General features: G+C 36.1%; 1 protein-coding gene across 1 annotated transcript in view; it reads right to left on the reverse strand.

The window, feature by feature from the left end:
- The window catches only part of LOC123545499 (uncharacterized), a 29,913-nt gene extending 9,190 nt beyond the window's left edge, over nucleotides 1–20,723 (reverse strand). Inside the window, exons 1-3 of the mRNA XM_053534440.1 lie at nucleotides 20,419–20,723; nucleotides 13,441–13,464; nucleotides 1,012–1,039 (exon numbers count right to left, since the gene is read on the reverse strand). Of these exons, the coding sequence (XP_053390415.1) occupies nucleotides 1,012–1,039; nucleotides 13,441–13,464; nucleotides 20,419–20,723 (357 nt within the window). The remainder of the gene's footprint in view (nucleotides 1–1,011; nucleotides 1,040–13,440; nucleotides 13,465–20,418) is intronic.
- Between the last annotated feature and the right edge of the window lie 332 nt (nucleotides 20,724–21,055).

Consider the following 21,055-nt stretch of genomic DNA (forward strand, 5'->3'; position numbering starts at 1 on the left):
GGGGCAAAAGTTTCTAGTTTGGCGCTTTCAGCCATATAGAGGTTTCATTTATGCTTTGATTTGAAACAAACTTGCACAAAATCAAAACTTGGTGATGTCGGATCAAAAACTAGGTCATGAGGTCAAATCAAAAGAAAAGCTTGTTAACACTCTTAAGGCCACATTTATGACCCTATCTTCATGAAACTTGGTCAGAATGTTTATCTTGATAATTCCTAGGCTAATTTCGAAACTCGGTCTTATGGGGTCAAAATCTAGTTCACCCAATCAAATCAAAGGAAAAGCTTGTTAACACTCTTGTTCATTTGATGTGTAATGAAACTTGGTCAGAATGTTTGTGTGCATGAAATATTGCATAAATGTTTATCTGGGTCATGTAGGGTCTAAAACTAGGTCACCAGGTCAAATCAAAGAATAAGCTTGTTTACACTCGAGGCCATGTTTTTTGGTCCAATCTTAATGAAAATTGGTCAGAATATTTGTCTCCATGAAAACACTAGGTAAAACATGTTTACACTGTTATTGTGTGTTACTCAGGTGAGCCACTAAGGGCCATCTTTGCCTTCTTGTTCGGGGGTTGGGGTGGGGGACGGGTTAACTCCATTTCTCAACAGTATTTCAGTTATATAACGACAGGCAGTTAATCTAACCAGTATTCCTGGATTCTGTACCAGTGCTTGTTCTCAGCAAGTAACTGCCAACTTCCCCACATGAATCAGGGGTGGAGGACAAATGTCTTCTATCAAAGCGTCATGGAGAACATATTTATGCTTCGCCTGGGGATCGAAGTCATGACCCGCGACCCATAGATCTGTGCTCTCCCAATTGAGCTAAATGGGAGGAGGGTTTATATTACTTGATAGTACAGAATGTAACTATCTCATTCACTGAGTATTTCGTATTTGGCTATCTTTAAAGTTTAAATAATTATCATGATTCATTCTTACCAGTATTTCAGACATGAAAAAATCTGGATATTTGTTTGAGTTAAATAATAAGAAAAGTAGTTACCTTGAAATTTGCTGAGTTTCTGCCATTGCTGAAAAAAACAAGAGAAAGTAGTTGTAATAATGTAATAAATTCCCTTTAACTCTTTACCTCCCCCCCCCCCCCACCATCCCCTCCCCTCATCTCTCCACACACAAAAGACAAATGGGATATGGTAATAGTCTCCATTTGTCCATCTGTGTGTACGTGCATCTGTAATACTTTTGTCTTGAATACAACTCCAAAACAATTGAAGGGATTTGCCTAAAATTATCACAATAACAGAGGCCTTTAAGAGGAAGTACATGTACCTACTTTATCTTTATAACTTTTTTTAAACTATCTCCCTTCCCATGATTTATTCTTTCTCTTTTGTCCAGCTTTGAACCTGTAGGAGGGATATTGTTAAAACTTCATACAATGACAGAGATCATTGAGAGGAAGTCCAATGTACCAAAATCATAACTCTACCTTATCTACATTTTGAATCATCTCCTTTAAATATAATAGAATGGCCTTGTCTGTCCATCAGTCAACAGTTCCCATTTCCAGAAGGTAGAAAAGCTATAGCTTTTAACTTTGTGATGAAAAAGCACCACTTAAGGAGGTAGGTTACCTTAATATTCACATGTGCGCATGTCCAACCGGAAGCTAACGTGACGATTTACGATGACGTTTACAACAAACTAAATGTATTTGTATATCCATTCTTCTGAAAACAAATTATGAACCTGTCTCCGATCTGATGCTTTATGATTTGATAATGCATAAATAATGAATAAATTGCCGCAGAAACGCTTCAAAACAATGTTGCCTTAAAATGTCGTCACTAACGTCATGACGTTACGTGTCAGTTACCGTGCAAAATTAATAGCTTTTATTTAGAAAGTACGTACTTCTGTGCATTTTCTTTATTTAAACTATTTACAAACAGCCATTATTTGCTGAAATATTTTTTATGAGTCTTTTGCTTTGAATAATAATCAATATTTTGCTTCTTTTATTTAGTTATATTGAAATGGTATGTGGAATGTAAGAAAATGGATGATGGTAACTAATGTTATTTGGAATATAGTTGGGTGTAAGGTTACTTGTTACGGCCATTTTCAAATAAAAATTCTGGCAGTTTGATTTGTAATACCTATTTTCCAGTTTCCGTTGATAATTTGTTACTTATATACTAAAACTAAGTTATAATATTGTTCAAATTTCAGTAGAAAATTGTGGTTTCTTGAATTGAATTGATGTTACCATGGAAACGAAGCCCGTGACCTATATATCTAAATATAAAATTCAAAAGCGTTGACACTGGTCTATTTAAGGAACTCAGCTTCGGCTTTTCATTTTCATTTCTACAATATCCATGAGAATAATAGCAGCATGCCAAACTATTTTTCCATGAAAAATGCCAGACGAAGGGTACTGCTTAAGTATTTTAAGCTGTGAAATTTGTTTGAATAAATGCAAATAACACGAAAATATAACTAACGTTAGAAATAATATGTTTTAAAGCTACATTAACAAGAAAGATAATTTTGTTCAATATTTTTTATAAGAATAATTACGACAAAAAGCAAGATATAAGCTATTTTAAACATCTCTGTTGCCATGGTTACTTTAAACTTTAAGAAAAATAGGGTGCCATGTAAAGTGCTTGGTATTTTGCTAATAATAGTACCCAAATATTCCATGTTGGTCATTAACAGAATGGCACTGGAGCCGTCGAAAACCCCGTTTTTATACATAGTTGTTTAAAAATGAGAGAAAATGCGTTACCATGGAAACACGAGCCCCGCGACATATACATTTTAAGCTTTTATTAGAAAGCTAACGCGCATACTAGTAAAATTATCAATTATGCAGACTTCTACGGATATCAATGAAACTAAAATACAATGAAAAGTGTTAAATATCCGTATTTTCCTTCTTCTTTCAATATAAAATACCTGTGGAGGGTCATGTTCTTCAGACCTGAATAAAACTTGAACTTGAAGGGTCAGAGATAAACGAAATTGAGATTGAAGCAGTTAAAACATCATATATCATATTACACGGAATACAAAAAATTGCTGCGGTTCAACTAATTGGAATTTACCCTGGTAACAAGGTATCCTACCTCCTTAAGGAGAATCTCTTTTTATGGTGGGTCAGTAGTTCAAAGGTCAAGGTCAAAATGACCTGAAACCTGAAAAAGGTTTCCAGACTGTAAACCATAAGAATGTAACAGCTACAGCTTTCAGTCTTAAAACAATGACTTAGAATCACTAGAGGAAGATCCCTATTGATTTTTGGGCCAATGGCTCAGTGAAAGGTGAAGGTCACATTGACATGGTTACTGAGGGACACATATTGTTTTTGCCCTGTCCGTCCTTCTGTTAGTCTGTCCGTCCGTCAAACTTCATTTCCGATCAATAACTGGAGAACTATTTGACCTAGAACCTTCAAACTTAATAGAATGGCAGGGCCTATGGAGTAGACAACCCCTATTGTTTTTGGGGTCACTCAGTCAAAAGTCAAGGTTGCGGGCCTAAACATGGAAAACCATTTCCAATCTATAACTTGAGAATCACTTGACCCAGAAAGTTGAAACTGCATAGGATGATTGGACATGCAACTTAGATGACCACTAATGATTTTGGGGTCACTATTAAAGGTCAAGATCACAGGGGCCAGAACATGGAAATCCATTTCCGATCAGTAACTTTTAGAACCATAAATTTTGACCTAGAACCTTCAGACTTCGTAGGGTGATAGGACTTGCAGAGTAGATGACCCCCAGTGTTTTTTTGGTCACTCCATTAAAGGTCAAGGTCACAGGAGCCATCTGTCTGCCACACTTCATTTTTGATCAATAACTGGAGATCTATTTGACCTTAGACTAAGAACCTTCAAACTTCATAGGGTGATAGAGCTTACAGAGTAAATGACCCCTATTATTTTTGGTGTTATTGGATCAAAGATCAAGGTCACAGGGGCCTGAACATGGAAATCTCTTTCCCATCAATAACTTGAGAACCCGTATTGATTTTTAGGTCAATTGATTAACGGTCAAGTTCACAGGGACCAGAACTTGGAAAATGGCTTCTGATTGATAACTTGAGAACCATTTGACCCAGAAGCTTCAAACTGCATAGGATGATAGGGCTTACAGAGTAGATGACCCTTTTCATTTTTTGGATCACTTTAGCAAAGGTCAAGGTCAACAGGGGCCTGAACATGTAAAACTCTTCCCCATCGATAACTTGAGGATGATTGGACTGCAGTGACATACATCCTGCTAATGATGATTACTCACATATCACAATGCTTTATGAACAACACATGAAGTCAAGGGGACGGGATGGGTTGACTGACTGTCATGTGCTGCAAAAATCTGGACCAGTAACAGACAGTAATATTACCACCAGACCCATCATGTATTTATGACAATCAATAACATGGAAAACAGTTAAATGTAACAATTTATACTTAAGTAATTTCAAAAGCAACAGTACTGGATCTACAAATGCATTTGAAATTCTCACTTTAAATTAATAAGAGACACTGGTAATTTTAATACTTAGTGCCTGATAAAGATTAAAGTACGAAGCTGGATGCATTGTTTATTAACTGGCACCACTTTTACAACTTACAGTATTTTCTTCAGTTTTCCTCTACTTGTAGAGACCGTACGATAGCTCTTCGCATTCTTCAATTTTTCAAAAGAAGTGGTTGGTACAAGAGCACCGGTTACGATTAAAAATGTAAACAACAGACTCTGTCTATAAATTATTTGAATGAATAAATGATCGTCGATCTTAGTCATAATACTGATTTACATTGAATGTTAATGATTCCATGTATTGCATTTAGTTTGTAACTGTAATTTCCTATCAATTGATATCCTGTCGAAACTGAAAACTAATTGCTTATATTTGAACAAAGCCCGCTGTCTTTGCCGTTCGCCAGCTGCTAAAGAGGCAAATATATAAGATTAAGTGTAAGTTATATTTCACTGGTACTACCAGTTAGTAAGTTCATACTCTAAAAAACACGTTTTGACCGATTAAAATGTTTGCAGCATTAGATTATATTTTTTCTTTACATGAAAATTGCTGTTAGGTAATAAAGCAATTACGCCTATAATCCGGAGTAGGCCGATTATGTGTTATTGTCACAAAACTGTTCCAGTTCACGTAATGTAATTGGTGCACTTTAACTGCTTAGCTATAGCTACTGCTGTTATAGGGAAGTGGTAGAGTGTCTGCCTTAGGAGTGAGAGGTCCTGGGTTCGAGTTCGAGTCCCAGTTAAAGATTAACAATTTTCATTCTGCTACAGCATCTTTTTGCTGTTAAAGGACTGTTCCAGTTGTTCTATATTTTTAGGACACAGTATCATGGATCATTATTTAGAAATCCAGATCACAGTTGAATGTTAACTCAAATGTACCCAAGTAGAAAATATTCGCTTTATTATGTCCCTTTGATGTTTCTGCTCTCCAGGTCCAAGAAAAGTTACATTTCCTTTATCACAAAATTTTCTTTTACATGAAAATATTAAATGCTCATGACTCTATGCTTCTGGTTAAAATATTGTTAATGTATCTATTTTTGAGAAATATATGTACATATGTCTTCATTTCAAAGCTTTTTAACTTCATACCTATGATTTGAAAAACTTAGGTACTATCTCTACTACTTATGTCAAAATATATCCTCAGATGTACACACTGCAAACAGTAGTTCTGAAATTGCCGAGGTTAACTGTGCTACTTTTAATAATGGCAAAGTCAAAAATGCACATTTTCACATTGTGACACGCCTAGCTCAAAAAGTGTTTGATATAAATTGATGAAAACTTGCATGAGTCTTTATCATAATATAACCTTGCACACCTCCTATTTTTTGTCTGGCTCCACCCCCTATTTCCAAAGTAATGGCCCCTGAAATAGGCAAAAATGCATATTTTCACCTAAGACGTGCCTAGCTCAAAAAGTATTTGATGTAAATTCATGAAATCTTGCATGATGTGACCTTGCACATTTGGCATTCTTCTTGAGATTTTAGCACTAATTACACAATTACGGCTCTTGAAATAGCCAAAATTATGGATTTTTTGTTTGTGATGCTCATAGCTCATGACCTAGAATAATGAATCCTTTATATAAAATGTTTGTTGAGGCTTAAAACTGCAAAAGACTGGCAAACATTTGAATTATTGCCCCTTATTTGTGACAAATGTACCAGTGGGGGCATACCTTGTGTCCTACAGACACATTCTAGTTATTGTTTGGTGTAATCACGTTTAAGTTTTGCTTTCACTTGCTTAATTAATTATTTTGTACATTTTAATAATTATGTATATTAAATCAAATTCATCTTTTCATGCTTGTTCATAACACATAACCCAGATACCTTTGAGACTCCATATTTTATTTATTTATTTTGAATATATTCTTATTTCCTTGTTTTTTCGTTTGCCACGTTGTCTGAATTATCACGCTCGCTTGAGTCATAAAATGGTAACCCAAAATGGCGATTGAATTCAGGCGGTAAATAGTTTAAAAAAAATAGTACCCTTTGAAAATCGTAATATGATATAATTAGTATTTGGAAAATCAGATTAATGAATAGAAGCAAATCAATAATTTTTCCGATTGATTATTATGGTATTTCAGACACTAAATAGGAAATTGGCACAAAAAAATGGTAGTTGCATAATGGCGGATACAAAAGTCCTCGGTTTGTTTTGCTCTGTAGAGATATTTTCCTTAAGCTTATTTTCTTTGCAATTTTTTTTCTAAAATCACATGACAGATCTATGCTTGACATGTAGGTAGCATTTTCATAATGAAATAACATGACAGAATTTTTCATGGAAACTTAGGTCATACACCACCACTTCAATTTGGGGTCTCAATTTTTAGCTTATTTTGCAGTTGTTTTTTTTTGTTGTTGTTTTTTTTTTTGACTAAAAAATATTTTTCTTGCATCAAAAATGACCCCTACATTTCTTTTGATTTTTATTCAGCACTGACAATATTCTTCAACAAAATAACAGTTACAGACATTTAAAAGGGGTCCTGGCCCGCCCGCTTAGCTCAGTACCCAGCACGCAAGCCTATATGGGGCCCATATGGGCTATATCTGGGCAAATGTACCATGCCCGTCCCATATGGGACCCTTATTGTAAGTATTGGCCCTTATTGGACCCATATGGGACCCATATACAATGTCCCAGCGATGTGAATTACAAATGTATTCATTTTAAGTTTATATGTGGTGTCACCAGTATATAAGTTCATATTTTAAGTTTTCTTCGAATATTTGTACATTTTTTGAAGTATCAGAAGAAACATGTTTCCAAGAAGGGTCCATCTGGGTCCCATATTGTAAGTATTTGCCCTTATTGGACCCATATGGGACCCATATACAATGTCCCAGCGATGTGAATTACAAATGTATTCATTTTAAGTTTATATGTGGTGTCACCAGTATATAAGTTCATATTTTAAGTTTTCTTCGAATATTTGTACATTTTTTGAAGTATCAGAAGAAACATGTTTCCAAGAAGGGTCCCATCTGGGTCCCATATTGTAAGTGTTTGCCCACATTGGACCCATATGGGACCCATATACAATAACTCAGCGATGGATATACCAATGCATTCATTTTAAGTTTAAAAGTGGTGTCTCTAGCATAGAAATTAGTTTTTTATGGTTTCTCTGAATGTCTCTACGTTTTCTTTTCTCTCAAAAAGAAACACGTTTCCCAGAATGGTCCCATCTGGGTCCTATATTGTAAGTATTTGCACACATCAGAGCCATATGGGACCCATTGAAGTGATACATCAACGTCTTGACTTTAAGACTATAAGTGTTGTCACTAGTATAACAATCCTTTTTTCTAAGTTTTCTTTGAATTCTAGTACATGTACATTTCTCTGGTCTCAAAAAATATGTTTCTCAGAAGGGTCCCATATGGGTCCCATCCCAGCAAACAAAAGACGTCTTGAAGACGTCTTTATTTGGTTGTTTTATGGTCATGACATCTGTGACCAGAAAAAGACGCCCTTTTTCGTTGTTTTACCTACGAAATAAAGACGACTTTTAAAAGATGTTTTAAAGCCGTGATAAAAACGTCTCTGTCTATAAGAAAATGCAAGTTTCGGTTCTTCTTAGCTGCAATAACATTTACAATACAAACTGTTAGAAAAAAACTATGCTATTAGACATACCGGTATGTTGGATCGAAGGTTTGATAATTTTCTTACTTCATAATAGAAAGGACGGGTATAGCATTTTTATTGTATTTTCAAAATACAATTACTAGGGTTACAAAATCATGAAAATGGACTAATACTAGTAAATGATTTTTTTGCACTTTCGAAATTATTCCTAATTGTTATTAAAATTCGACTGTTGTCTAAGCTATTTCTAAATTGTGTAATTACTTTTAATAATAACATTCATTCATTTTAAAATATTCAGGAAAGTGATACTGGACAATGGGAACATTTATAATACATGTTTGTAACCATGGTAACTAAGGGTCCATCTCTCTACACATGTTATCTATTAGTCACGCCAATGGTTTACACACTATTCTGTTAATTTGATAGAGGTTTAAGCTGCAATATAGAACAAGTTTATTCATTATGTATAGAGGGGACCGATGCAGAAAAAGTGAGTACAATACTTTAAACATTATTATAACATAATAATTATATAATTATTCGTCAATAACTGGCGTATTTATAAGATATCTATTTTAACATCATTAGCCTTTTTTTAATCTGCATTCTATTTCCTTAAAAATATCTCATACTACAAACTTAGAGAGGACATCTCAGAAAATGTTGTTAATAGTTTCCATTAAATGTTTAACCAGTACTTTATTTATCAAAACTGTTTTTGCATTTCTATTTAATTTACGGTAAAATGGTGAATGATAATTATAAAAAAAACTCGAATTTGATATATTTCAGGTGATATTAAAGCTATAAATTACGACTCACTTTTTGGATTACTTATTGGACTTGCTCTATATTACTAAGATAAAATACGATCACAGATCTTATGTCCAAAGTCTAAAAAGCATTTCTTTATACTTTCATGATATGTCAATACCCTTTTTCTTGTTCTGTACAAACCTGTCTTTCAGACGCGTGCTTACAGTTATCTGGTATTTGTCATTTATTTTATTAAAAAACATGTAAAATGATTACAAATATGTCATGATATTTTGCAAATAGTCATAATTTTTATGGACAAATGCTCAGACTGACATTATTTTTCTACTTTACAGAATGCCTTTATAAAGAATCTGATGAAGTGAGTTGGAAATGCAATAGATCAAGATGAAAAGGTCCATAGTGATTCTGAAACAACTACATGGGCAGCTACAATGTTTCGGACAGTTGACAATATCAATCAATCAATAAGACCCATACAATTCCAGAACACCCCTAAATGGCCCTTACTATATATGACATGGGACCCAGAAAGGTCCCACATGGGTTATAAGATATGGGACCCATAAGGGGCCCATATAGTATATCCCATATGGGAACCCATATGGGTCCCATGTATGCTTGCTAGCTGGGTAGGTAACAGCGTTGGTCTACGGATCGCGGGGTCGTGAGTTCGATCCTCGGACGGGGCGTATGTTCTCCGTGACTATTTGATAAACGACATTGTGTCTGAAATCATTAGTCCTCCACTTCTGATTCATGTGGGGAAGTTGGCAGTTACTTGCGGAGAACAGGTTTGTACTGGTACAGAATCCAGGAACACTGGTTAGGTTAACTGCCCACCGTTACATGACTGAAATACTGTTGAAAAACGGCGTTAAACCCAAAACAAACAAACAAACAAATAAAAGGGGTCCTGATGTGTGCAGCACCCATTGGAAAAATGTCAATTTTATATAGAAGAACAGCTATTTAGTGTGTTGTAACCTTACAATCATATGAATATAATGTTCAATCAAAGTACTGAGAGTACTGATAGGCTGGTGCTTGGCAGTCAGTTACCTCTAGGAATTATTAGCTCACCTGAGCACGAAGTGCTCAAAGGTGAGCTTTTGTGATCGCTCTGTGTCCGTCGTCAGTCCGTCCGTCATCGTCAACAATTTGACTGTTAACATGCTAGAGGTCACAATTTTGGCCCAATCTTAATAAAACTTGGTCAGAATGTTACCCTCAATAAAATCTTGGACAAGTTCGATATTGGGTCATCTGGGGTTTAAAACTAGGTCACCAGATCAAATCAAAGGAAAAGCTTGTTAACACTCTAGAGGTCACAATTTTGGTTCAATCTTAATGAAACTTGGTCAGAATGTTACCTTTAATATAATCTTGGAAGAGTTTGATATTGGGTCATCTGGGGTCAAAAACCAGGTCAACAGGTCAAAATCAAAGGAAAAGCTTGTTAACACTCTAGAGGTCACAATTTGGGCCGAATCTTCATGCTTTAAAGATTAGCATGTGTTTCAGGTCAGTCATTTGCAGATAATACGATACAGGTCGTGCAAGGTGTGCATTTTGGAGTTACGGCCCTTGAATTATCGAAAATTGCCAGTTCTACTCTTGTCTGCACTCTAAGTCGAACATTTCTCATCCGATCTTCACCAAACTTGAACAAAATGTGTTTGGCCATAAGACCTTACCCAAGTTCGATAACTAGCCAAATCCGCCCAGGCACTTTTGATTTATCGCCCTTGAATTACTGATTGGATCCACTCATCCAGACCATCTAATTTTGGATCCACTCGTCTAAAACATCTAGAGAAACTAACATTTTTCATAGGGGCAGTTGTGGGAGACATGCGCTTTTCTCAAAAGCATCTCTAGTATTATAAATTAATTGCTAGATTTGCGTCCGATGCATTATTACCTAATTCACATTACACATTTCTCGGCAGGAAATTACACATGTATGTAATTTTAGATTCAGACGCGCATTCATTTTGCAAAAAACATCCGGATGAAAGTCTAGTTTTAACACTTTTTAATTGGCGCTGACTTTCCTTATTGAACATTTCTCAGTTTCACCAAGATTTGCAAATTAGGATAATGCAGTCGTTAATTGGCACTGTCATGATCACTCGCTAATCTCCTGCGGCTTAGATAGGAAATTCGGTAACCATGGTAGCGCTGTTTAACACGTTTAGGTTTCACATGTAAGAACACAATGATATACTAGATCTAATCCTGTGGAAATTATGAAAACAAAATTTCAAAAATTGAAAATCCACGACTACATCCCCACGAAACAGATGTTTTGGCCCAAACCACAAAATTTTGTGCCGACAAAATTAAATGATTTCACAGTACTCCTAAACCTTAAAGCAATAAAAAAAACAAAGAAAAAAATGATTGTGGTATAATTGAGTTTTCACTGGTTTCAACTTTCATCGTAATTGTTTGAAGAATAGTTGTTTAGAAAGAAAAATAAACAAGAGGACCATGATGGTCCTGAATCGCTCGCCTGTCCCCACATGACCCAGTTTTGAACTGAGCATGACGTCGTTTTTTCTATTATTTGACACAGTGACCTAGTTTTAGAGCTCATGTGACCCAGTTTTGAACTTGACCTAGACATCATCGAGATAAAAATTCTGACCAATTTTCATGAAGATCATTTGAAAAAATATGGCCTCTAGAGAGGTCACAAGGTTTTTCTATTATTTGACCTAATGACCTAGTTTTTGAAGGCACGTGACCCAGTTTCGAACTTGACCTAGGTATCATCAAGGTGAACATTCTCACCAATTTTCATGAAGATCTCCTGAACAGTATGGCCTCTAGAGAGGTCACAAGGTTTTCTATTTTTAGACCTACTGACCAAGTTTTTGACCGCACATGACCCACTTTCGAACTTGACCAAGATATCATCAAGGTGAACATTCAGACCAACTTTCATGAAGATCCATTGAAAAATACGGCCTCTAAAGAGGTCACAAGGTTTTTCTATTTTTAGACCTACTGACCTAGTTTTTGACCGCACATGACCCACTTTCAAACCTGATCTAGATATCATCAAGGTGAACATTCTGACCAATTTTCATGAAGATCCATTGAAAAATATGGCCTCTAGAGAGGTCACAAGGTTTTTCTATTTTTAGACCTAATGACCTAGTTTTTGACAGCATGTGACCCACTTTCAAACTTGACCTAGATATCATCAAGGTGAACATTCTGACCAATTTTCATGAAGATCCATTGAAAAATATGGCTTCTAGAGAGGTCACTAGGTTTTTCTATTTTTAGACCTAATGACCTAGTTTTTGATCGCACGTGACCCACTTTCAAACTTGATCTAGATATCATCAAGGTGAACATTCAGACCAACTTTCATGAAGATCCATTGAAAAATATGGTCTCTAGAGAGGTCACAAGGTTTTTCTGTTTTTAGACCTAATGACCTAGTTTTTGACCGCATGTGACCCAGTTTCGAAGCTGACCTAGATATCATCAAGATGAACATTCTGATCAATTTTCATGAAGATCCATTGAAAAATTTGGCCTCTAGAGAGGTCACAAAGATTTTCTATTTTTAGACCTACTGACCTAGTTTTGGACTGCACTTGACCCAGTTTCAAACTTGACTTAGATATTATCAAGATAAACATTCTGACCAATTTTCATGAAGATCCATTGAAAAATATGGCCCCTAGGGAGGTCACAAGGTTTTTCTTTTTTTAGACCTACTGACCTAGTTTTTGACCGCACTTAACCCAGTTTCAAACTTGACCTAGATATCATTAAGATGAACATTCTGACCAATTTTTATGAAGATCCATTCACAAGTTTGGCCTCTAGAGAGGTCACAAGGTTTTTCTATTTTTAGACCTACTGACCTAGTTTTTGACCGCACGTGACCCACTTTCGAACTTGACCTAGATATCATCAAGATGAACATTCAGACCAACTTTCATACAGATCCCATGAAAATTATGGCCTTTAGAGAGGTCACAAGGTTTTTCTATTATTTGACCTACTGACCTAGTTTTTAATGGCACGTGACCAGTTTCGAACTTGACCTAGATATTATCAAGATGAACATTCTGACCAATTTTCATGAAGATCTTGTGAAATATATGGCCTCTAGAGAGGTCACAAGGTTTTTCTATTTTTAGACCTACTGACCTAGTTTTTGACCGCACATGACCCAGTTTCGAACTTGACCTAGATATCATCAAGATGAACATTCTGACCAATTTTCATAAAGATCCCTTGAAAAATGTGACCTCTAGAGTGGTCACAAGCAAAAGTTTACGCACGGACTGACGGACGGACGACGGACGCCACGCGATCACAAAAGCTCACCTTGTCACTTTGTGACAGGTGAGCTAAAAATGCAATGGTCCAAACAGAACACTGTACAAATGAGTATCTATTTATTTTAGTTAATAATGGAAACCCATAAGACATATTTATAAAAGTACATATTTATAAAAGTAGGAAAATACCTTTTTATTCTTGTTTGCCAAAAACTTAATCCATGAGTTCAACATCCAGACTCCAAGTTTGATTTCATTTGTTCTTGTATGTAGAGAGGTTGTCACAGGAATTACATTGACTCATGTTAGTATAAATTGAAGAACATTAAGGTGGTTATACATATGATTGGAATTGTGCTGCAGTCTATAAGCGCTTATAACATACTCATTCATAAACTTCGTTGAGTTACAGTGGAACCTAAAGTGTCAATATTTTTCCATATTGATGTCCAAATTTCATATCGGTGCGTGACGTCATTTGTGATGTCAGTTTCATGCAATATGACGTCGTGTTTAAAAGTTCTTTAACGACAATATTTTCAATTTTACTCGGGCTAAAAATAAATTTGTATTATTTATATATTAATTATAAGTGTAGTATGTGTATGAAATAAAAAGATTATTAGATTTGCATTGAGAAATATACACTTGTTTGATATTGTGCTTCTGTTATATATAAAGTCGTGCAATATTTCAGCTGCGAAACTTGTGCATATTTCTCGATACAAATCTAATAACCTATAAATATGAACAAATTTAAATACTAGTTGGTAGGTTAAACAAAATTAAGCAGTTTTATCAGATTTGTTGTTGTTTTAAGAAAGGAAGAACAAAATTTAGCTAACCCTTATCATGCTGGACACGATTGATTCTGCCTTTGCAACCAGTGTAGATCATGATCAGCCTGCACATCTGTGAAGTCTGATCATGATCTGCACTATCTTTTTGTTATGCACACCTTTTAACAGTTAATGTTACTGTCCAAATTGAAAGATGGAAGAGTTTATTATAGAAATTTATATCTGAAGCTTAGTGTACATAATTTGTGTCATGAAACAACCAACCAAACTAAAGAAATAAGAACAGTGTTTCATTCAGCATACTTTCCCTGAAATGAACATATATTTTCATGAGCTGGAACCATGATGTGAGCAGAACATGTGTGGTGCATGGGTCACCCTTGGGTAAAGCCTTGTCCAAAGCCCTGAGTTACCTGTCCTGATGGTCTGTCCACAAAGTATTTTTTTAGCAATCTTGTTGCTTAAATGTTTTGTATGTTTATTATGTTGTACTGATTTATATAGCACTTTTCATTATAAACTTTTAATTGGCATTTTACACACTAACTTCTATTTATAGTGCTGTTATTTGACTGCTATAGAACTTCTTATTTTTGTGCAGGTGTATCTTAACATATGGTACTTCCACTGCTTGTGGAGCTACCTTAAAAATATCAATAATATCTCTACAATTGGACCCCCCTGTGTTTCTTTTGAAGTTCAGTAGACTTGAATATGCCTCTTTATTCAATTTCAAAAAGCTTGTCATAATTATCAATTATATATTCTCTATGTATTTTGTAAAAGGTATGTCTCAGATTACTTATTCATGCCATTTCCAAATTTTTTTGTATGGGCTTATTCACAATTGTATTAACAATTGGGTGTAAAATATTACAGACAGATAGATATGACAAATTTATACAATCATGTATATCTAAACTATTCACAATTTAACTTTGTACAATTACTTTTTGGTTTTAAAGGTGGTTAATCAGATTTTGGTCAAGTAATAGATTTGTTCAAAACTTAAGCAACTGATATTTTACGCTTATTTGTTTTCAGTGAGTTTGTAATACATATTTAATTTTCAGTGGAAGTATTCTTAAAATGCAATTTTCCTATCCTAGTTGTCCAACCAAGATTGTTTTAGCATGAGCATAAATTTAATAAACATTTTTTGCTAAGGGAATAACATGAATATAAAAACTATTATTTGCACTGACAATTATATTTTCTCCACAATTGATAAGAAATGTTAATTTATTGAATTAATATAAAAATTGCCTTCCTTTTCCCATCTTGGTTATGCATGCAATATAGATTGAAAATAAATGAATTCCAAAGCTGCAACTGTTTTAAAACATGCCTTTTGTTTGAAGTAGCTGAAATATCCCAGTATTTTATCATGTTTTTTGGTTTATAACATCTGCAGAATTTCAAGGGATTAGTTGGTGCCCGAGCCCATTAGGGAGAGGGTTTCAACTCCAAAGCTGCAACAGTTTTAAAACATGCCTTTTGTTTGAGGTAGCTGAAATATCCCAATATTTTATCATGTTTTTTCGTTTATAACATCTGCACAATTTCAAGGGATTAGTTGGTGCCCGAGCCCATTAGGGAGAGGGTTTCAACATATCCCGAGGGATTCTGAAGATGTTATGACAAGAAATGAACATGAGCTAAAGCTATTCAAGCATAAAATGTGTAAAAAAACTAATAAACAAATTAATTATCCCTTAACATCATTAAATTTCCATTAAATACGCAGTAACGTCTGCGTTATTTTTCACATTGACATCATTTCCTTTTGAATTATCCGTTTCGGGATCGTAATGGTTTTACGCTTTGCCACGGAGCATGCAGGTATAAAAGATGTTTTAACTGCATGTGAGCGTGAGAATCTCTCTGTTAACACACATTTTCTCTCCTGTTAAAATACTCCTAAAAAGTGACAAGAACATCAGTTTTATGCTAGAATGGGTATTTTTGTTCCGTAAATAAATCTCTAACAGAATATATGAAAACTAAAAAATGCCACAAAATGTTACTCAAATGTGATTGACTACCTAAAAAGATTTTTTTGACAGATCATTACAAGATTCAGTTACTTTATTTTGTCACATATTTTTCATGTTTAAGTGGAAAGGCCTCCTTAGAACTTCTTTTTAGCTCCTCAGAATCAGTGGTTTCTAGGGCTGCAGTAAGTGTAAATTGTTTCACTTTCACGTGACTGCTTTAAAGGACTGGTCGACCTGATGTCAGTATATGTGACTGGATGGGGTATCATGTCTATGGCATGATTTTCCAGTGAGGCAGCACTATAAAGCTGGGCACTGTGCTCACTGCTACAAGTAAACACCGTCGTTTATATGACTGAAAAAATGTTGAAAAAGACGTTAAACCCGAACACACACACACAAAAACTTGACTGCTTTAAGGAGCCTTTTGGGCTTCTTTAACAACTTCTTAAAGACCTTGAAGATGAACTGCTTGATGGAGCTTCAGTAAATTTGATGTTTTTGGTTATTGTGTTTGTATTCACTCACAGCTACTGACTGTAAGCCATTTGTTATCCCCCGCCGATGAAATCGGGAGGAGGGTATTGAAATGGCGTTGTCAGTCGGTCCGTCCGCAGCCATTTCTCAGTAACTAGCAGGTAGAATTTCATGAAACTTCAAATAAACATGAACCAACATACTGCGATGATGCCCGTCAAGGTTTTTTTTTGATTGGTCAATTTCCCTTAGAGTTATTGCCCTTGATTTAATCAAAAATGTCTGTCCGCAGCCATTTCTCAGTAACTATCAGGTAGAATTTCATAAAACTTGACATAAACATGCATCAGCATACTGCGATGATGCCCATCAAATTTTTTATCGGATTGGTCAATTTCCCTTAGAGTTATTGCCCATGATTTAATGAAAAATCTACATCTGCAGCCATTTCTCAGTAACAAACTAGTAGAATATCTTGAAACTTGTAAATAATATGAACCAACATACTTCGATGATGCTGGTCTTTTTTTTTTTCAATTGGTCAATTTTCCATAGAGTTATTGCCCTTTACTTGTTTTTTAATTTACAGATTTGTACATAACAAACCAACCCATTGGTAGAATTTCATTAAACTTCTTTTCTTTTTCATGAACATTTAGTATAAACATGTGAAGTTTTGTACCCATACCTGGTGACCACCTTGCCTTGGCCACACACCCTCCCCCTCTCTCTTTCCCCCCCCCCTTCCCCCCCACCAAAAAAAAAATAATAAAAAAATCATTCCTTTTTATTATTTTCTTTCAAACCTTCTGTGAATATTTATTAGCATGAAGTTGTACCATTTCCCCACCTCACTCTCCACTCGGTCTTGCCCACCACCCCGATCATGCGTCCCCATCCCCCACCCAGTTTTGTTGGTTTTTTTTTCATATTAATTTTTCCATCAATATTTATAATCAACAGGTGAAATTTTGTGCCCTCACCCGGTCACCCCCGCTGCCCACCTGCCCCCCCCCCCCCCCCACAAAAAAAAACATTCATTTTCTGTTAAAATGAATTTGACTAATGAAATTATTTGCTTCTAAGTAACATCCTTAAATTTTTGCCAGAATTATTTTTTTGCCATTTCTCACCTCAAGCCCTTTCGGCGGGGGATACCAATTCATCGAATTTGCTTGTTTTACACTTATACTCGTCTTGGTAATTGTCACAAATACTTTGAAAATGCATATTACACAGTCCGTCCATCAAACTTTTGTCTGGAGTATAACTTAAAAAAGTATTAATGGCATTTGATTGAAACTTCACATAATCATAGAGTCCAATGAGACAAAAAAATTGTGCAGTATCAAAGAAGAATAGCTGCCTTACCTAGTTGTGCCCCCCACTCCCCCATGAGTGGTGGGGGCATAAAGATTTGCTCTTTTTCGTCCGTCCTTCCGAGAATGTTGTGTTGTGCCTAGCTCCAAAAGTATTTGATGAAGAGTCACAGAACTTTACAGGAATGTTGGACAGCATGTGTAGTTGTGCAGCTGGGGTTTTGCATCTGGATTCATTCAGTCATGTCGGAGTTATGGCCCCTGACTTTGTAAAAATTGGTCATTTTAGTGTTGTGTTGTGCCTAGCTCCAAAAGTATTTGATGTGGAGTCACAGAACTTTACAGGAATGTTGGTCAGCATGTGTAGTTGTGCACCTGGGGTTTTGCGTCCAGATTCATTCAGTTGTGTAGGAGTTAGGCCCCTGACTTAGTAAAAATTGGTTATTTTAATGTTGTGTCGCACATAGCTCCAAAAGTATTTGACCTAGAGTCACCAAAGTTTACAGGAATGTTGGTCAGCATGTGCAGCATATAAAGTATGTTTACAAGTAAGATGGGTCATCAACGACTTCACATCTAAGGTACCAGATATTTGCTATATTTAAGCAAGTTGTATTTAAGTTTCATAAATATCGCACGATGTTCATCAAAGCCAGTACCTTCCGGCTACATTCCATCTTCATTTGGACTTGTGTCAACTGATTAAACAAATTTAACAATAAAAAAGCAATGGTATATAGCTACGCCATTCTGTGGGCCATATGTTTTTATACACAAAAATGTGTTTAGGTTGAAAAATTTGATTTTCCGAGCTGATTGACGTTGGAGTTCATTGTTTAGCACAGAGTGTCCTGTGCGCGAACAGAGAGGGATCCGATTTCTCATTTTCTACAGAGAGGGATCCGATATGGGTATACACTGTGTTGTTAGAATAAAAAAAAAATATTTTAATAAAATAATCCATGTACTGAAGACTTTATTTATAAATCTGATTGTTCTAAGACAATGGTCAGCAAGACTGTACAGTGGTACAGAATACAAGAACATTGCATTGGCTAATTGACCACTGTTTCTTCACTGAAATACATGTGAAAATAGCATTTTATTACTTATTTCATATCAAACAAAAAAACATAGTGATATCAAGCTTGTTAATCCCCCGCCACAAATGGTGGGGGGTTATAGGAATGGTCTCCGTCCGTCCTTCCGTAACACTTTCGTGTCCGCTCCATATCTCCTAAACCCCTTGAAGGATTTTCATGAAACTAATGGGTCAAATGATCACCTCATCAAGACGATGTGCAGAACCCATGAGTCAGCCTAGTCGACTCAAGGTCAAGGTCACAACTCAAGGTCAAAGGTTTGAGCCTTCCATTTCTTGTCCACTCTATATCTCCTAAACCCCTTGAAGGAATTTTATAAAACTTGGGTCAAATGATCACCTCATCAGGTTGATGTGCAGAACCCATGAGTCAGCCATGCCAGCTCAAGGTCAAGGTCACAACTTAGGGTGAAAGGTTTGAGCCTTCAATTTTGTGTCCGCTCTATATCTCCTAAACCCATTGAAGGATGATCATGAAACTTGGGTCAAATGATCACCTCATCAAGACGATGTGCAGAACTCATGAGTCAGCCATGTCGGTTCAAGGTCAAGGTCACAACTCAAGGTCAAAGGTTTGAGTCTTCCATTTTGTGTCCGCTCTGTATCTCCTAAACCCTTTGAAGGATAATCATGAAACTTGGGTCAAATGATCACCTCATCAAGACGATGTGCAGAACCCATGAGTCAGCCATGCCAGCTCAAGGTCAAAGTCACAACTGAAGGTCACAGGTTTTAGCCTTCCATTTTGTGTCTGCTCTATATCTCCTAAACCCCTTGAAGGAATTTTATAAAACTTGGGTCAAATGATCACCTCATCAAAACGATGTGCAGAACTTATGAGTCAGCCATGCCGGCTCAAGGTCAAGGTCACAACTTAGGGTCAAAGGTTTGAGCCTTCCATTTTGTGTCCACTCTATATCTCGTAAACCCCTTGAAGGATTTTCATCAAACTTGGGTCAAATGATCACCTCATCAAGAACTCATGAGTCAGCCATGTCAACTCAAGGTCAAGGTCACAACTCAAGGTCAAAGGTTTGAGCTCTGTATCTCCTAAACCCCTTGAAGGATTTTCTTGAAACTTTGGTCAAATGATCACCTCATCAAGACATTGTACAGAATTCATGAGTCAGCCATGTCAGTTCAAGGTCAAGGTCTAAGCTAAAGGTCAAAGGTTTACCCTTTCACTATCCATAGCAGTTGCGGGGGATTTAGCTGTCTTTCAGACTGCCTTGTTACTTATTGTAATCTGACAAAAACAAGTGGTACTAGCAGAGCAATGTTCAGAAAATTCAACGGAGATAAAATGATGCAATTCGTATGCATATAGCGATGTAAAATACGCGTATAATGATTATACATATCGCCAATCAATAGTTGGCACTATTAAACCAGCACATGTATTTTGTATAAGAAACATATTTTGGGATTTTAATCGGGCTTTTCTGTCAGTTAGTGTTGGAGCAGGCTTGAACCCCCAGCAATCTATGTCTCCCATTGTTTTGCCTTTACCCCTTGCAATTTTAGGTTTTTCCCCTACATAGCTTGCAAACATCTTCATAGTGTCTACAAAAACACCTTGTAGAATTGGTTCCAATGCTTCCTGAGCTATGATTGGTTTAGAAGGCACTGCAAAGTTTATACTTGAGTTTTGTATAGAACAATCACCTGGAACTTGCTGCCCACTTACAACTTGTATTTCGGGAGCGCAAACTTTCCCATGGAACAGTTTGTAACCAACTTCCCAAAAATTTAAAGCTTTTTCGTGCATATATCTCATCTTGGATGAAGAGGATTTCGAAAACCATTCTACAATATCAAGGAACAACAAAAAATATATGAGCCGCACCATGAGAAAACCAACATACTGCGTTTGCGACTTGCATGGATCCAGACCAGCCTGCGCATCCGCGCAGTCTGTTCAGGGTCCATGCTGTTCGTTACTGGTTTCTCTACTTGCAATAGGCTTTAAAAGCGAACAGCATGGATCTTGACCAGACTTTGGGATGCGCAGGCTGGTCTGGATCAATGCTGGTCGCAAACGCTCTATGTTTGTTTTCTCATGGCGCAGCTCATATGTTTTCCACTTGGAACTGTTTACTAGCGACTAGT

This window comes from Mercenaria mercenaria, unplaced genomic scaffold (assembly GCF_021730395.1).
Source record: "Mercenaria mercenaria strain notata unplaced genomic scaffold, MADL_Memer_1 contig_3697, whole genome shotgun sequence".
Classification (NCBI taxonomy): domain Eukaryota; kingdom Metazoa; phylum Mollusca; class Bivalvia; order Venerida; family Veneridae; genus Mercenaria; species Mercenaria mercenaria.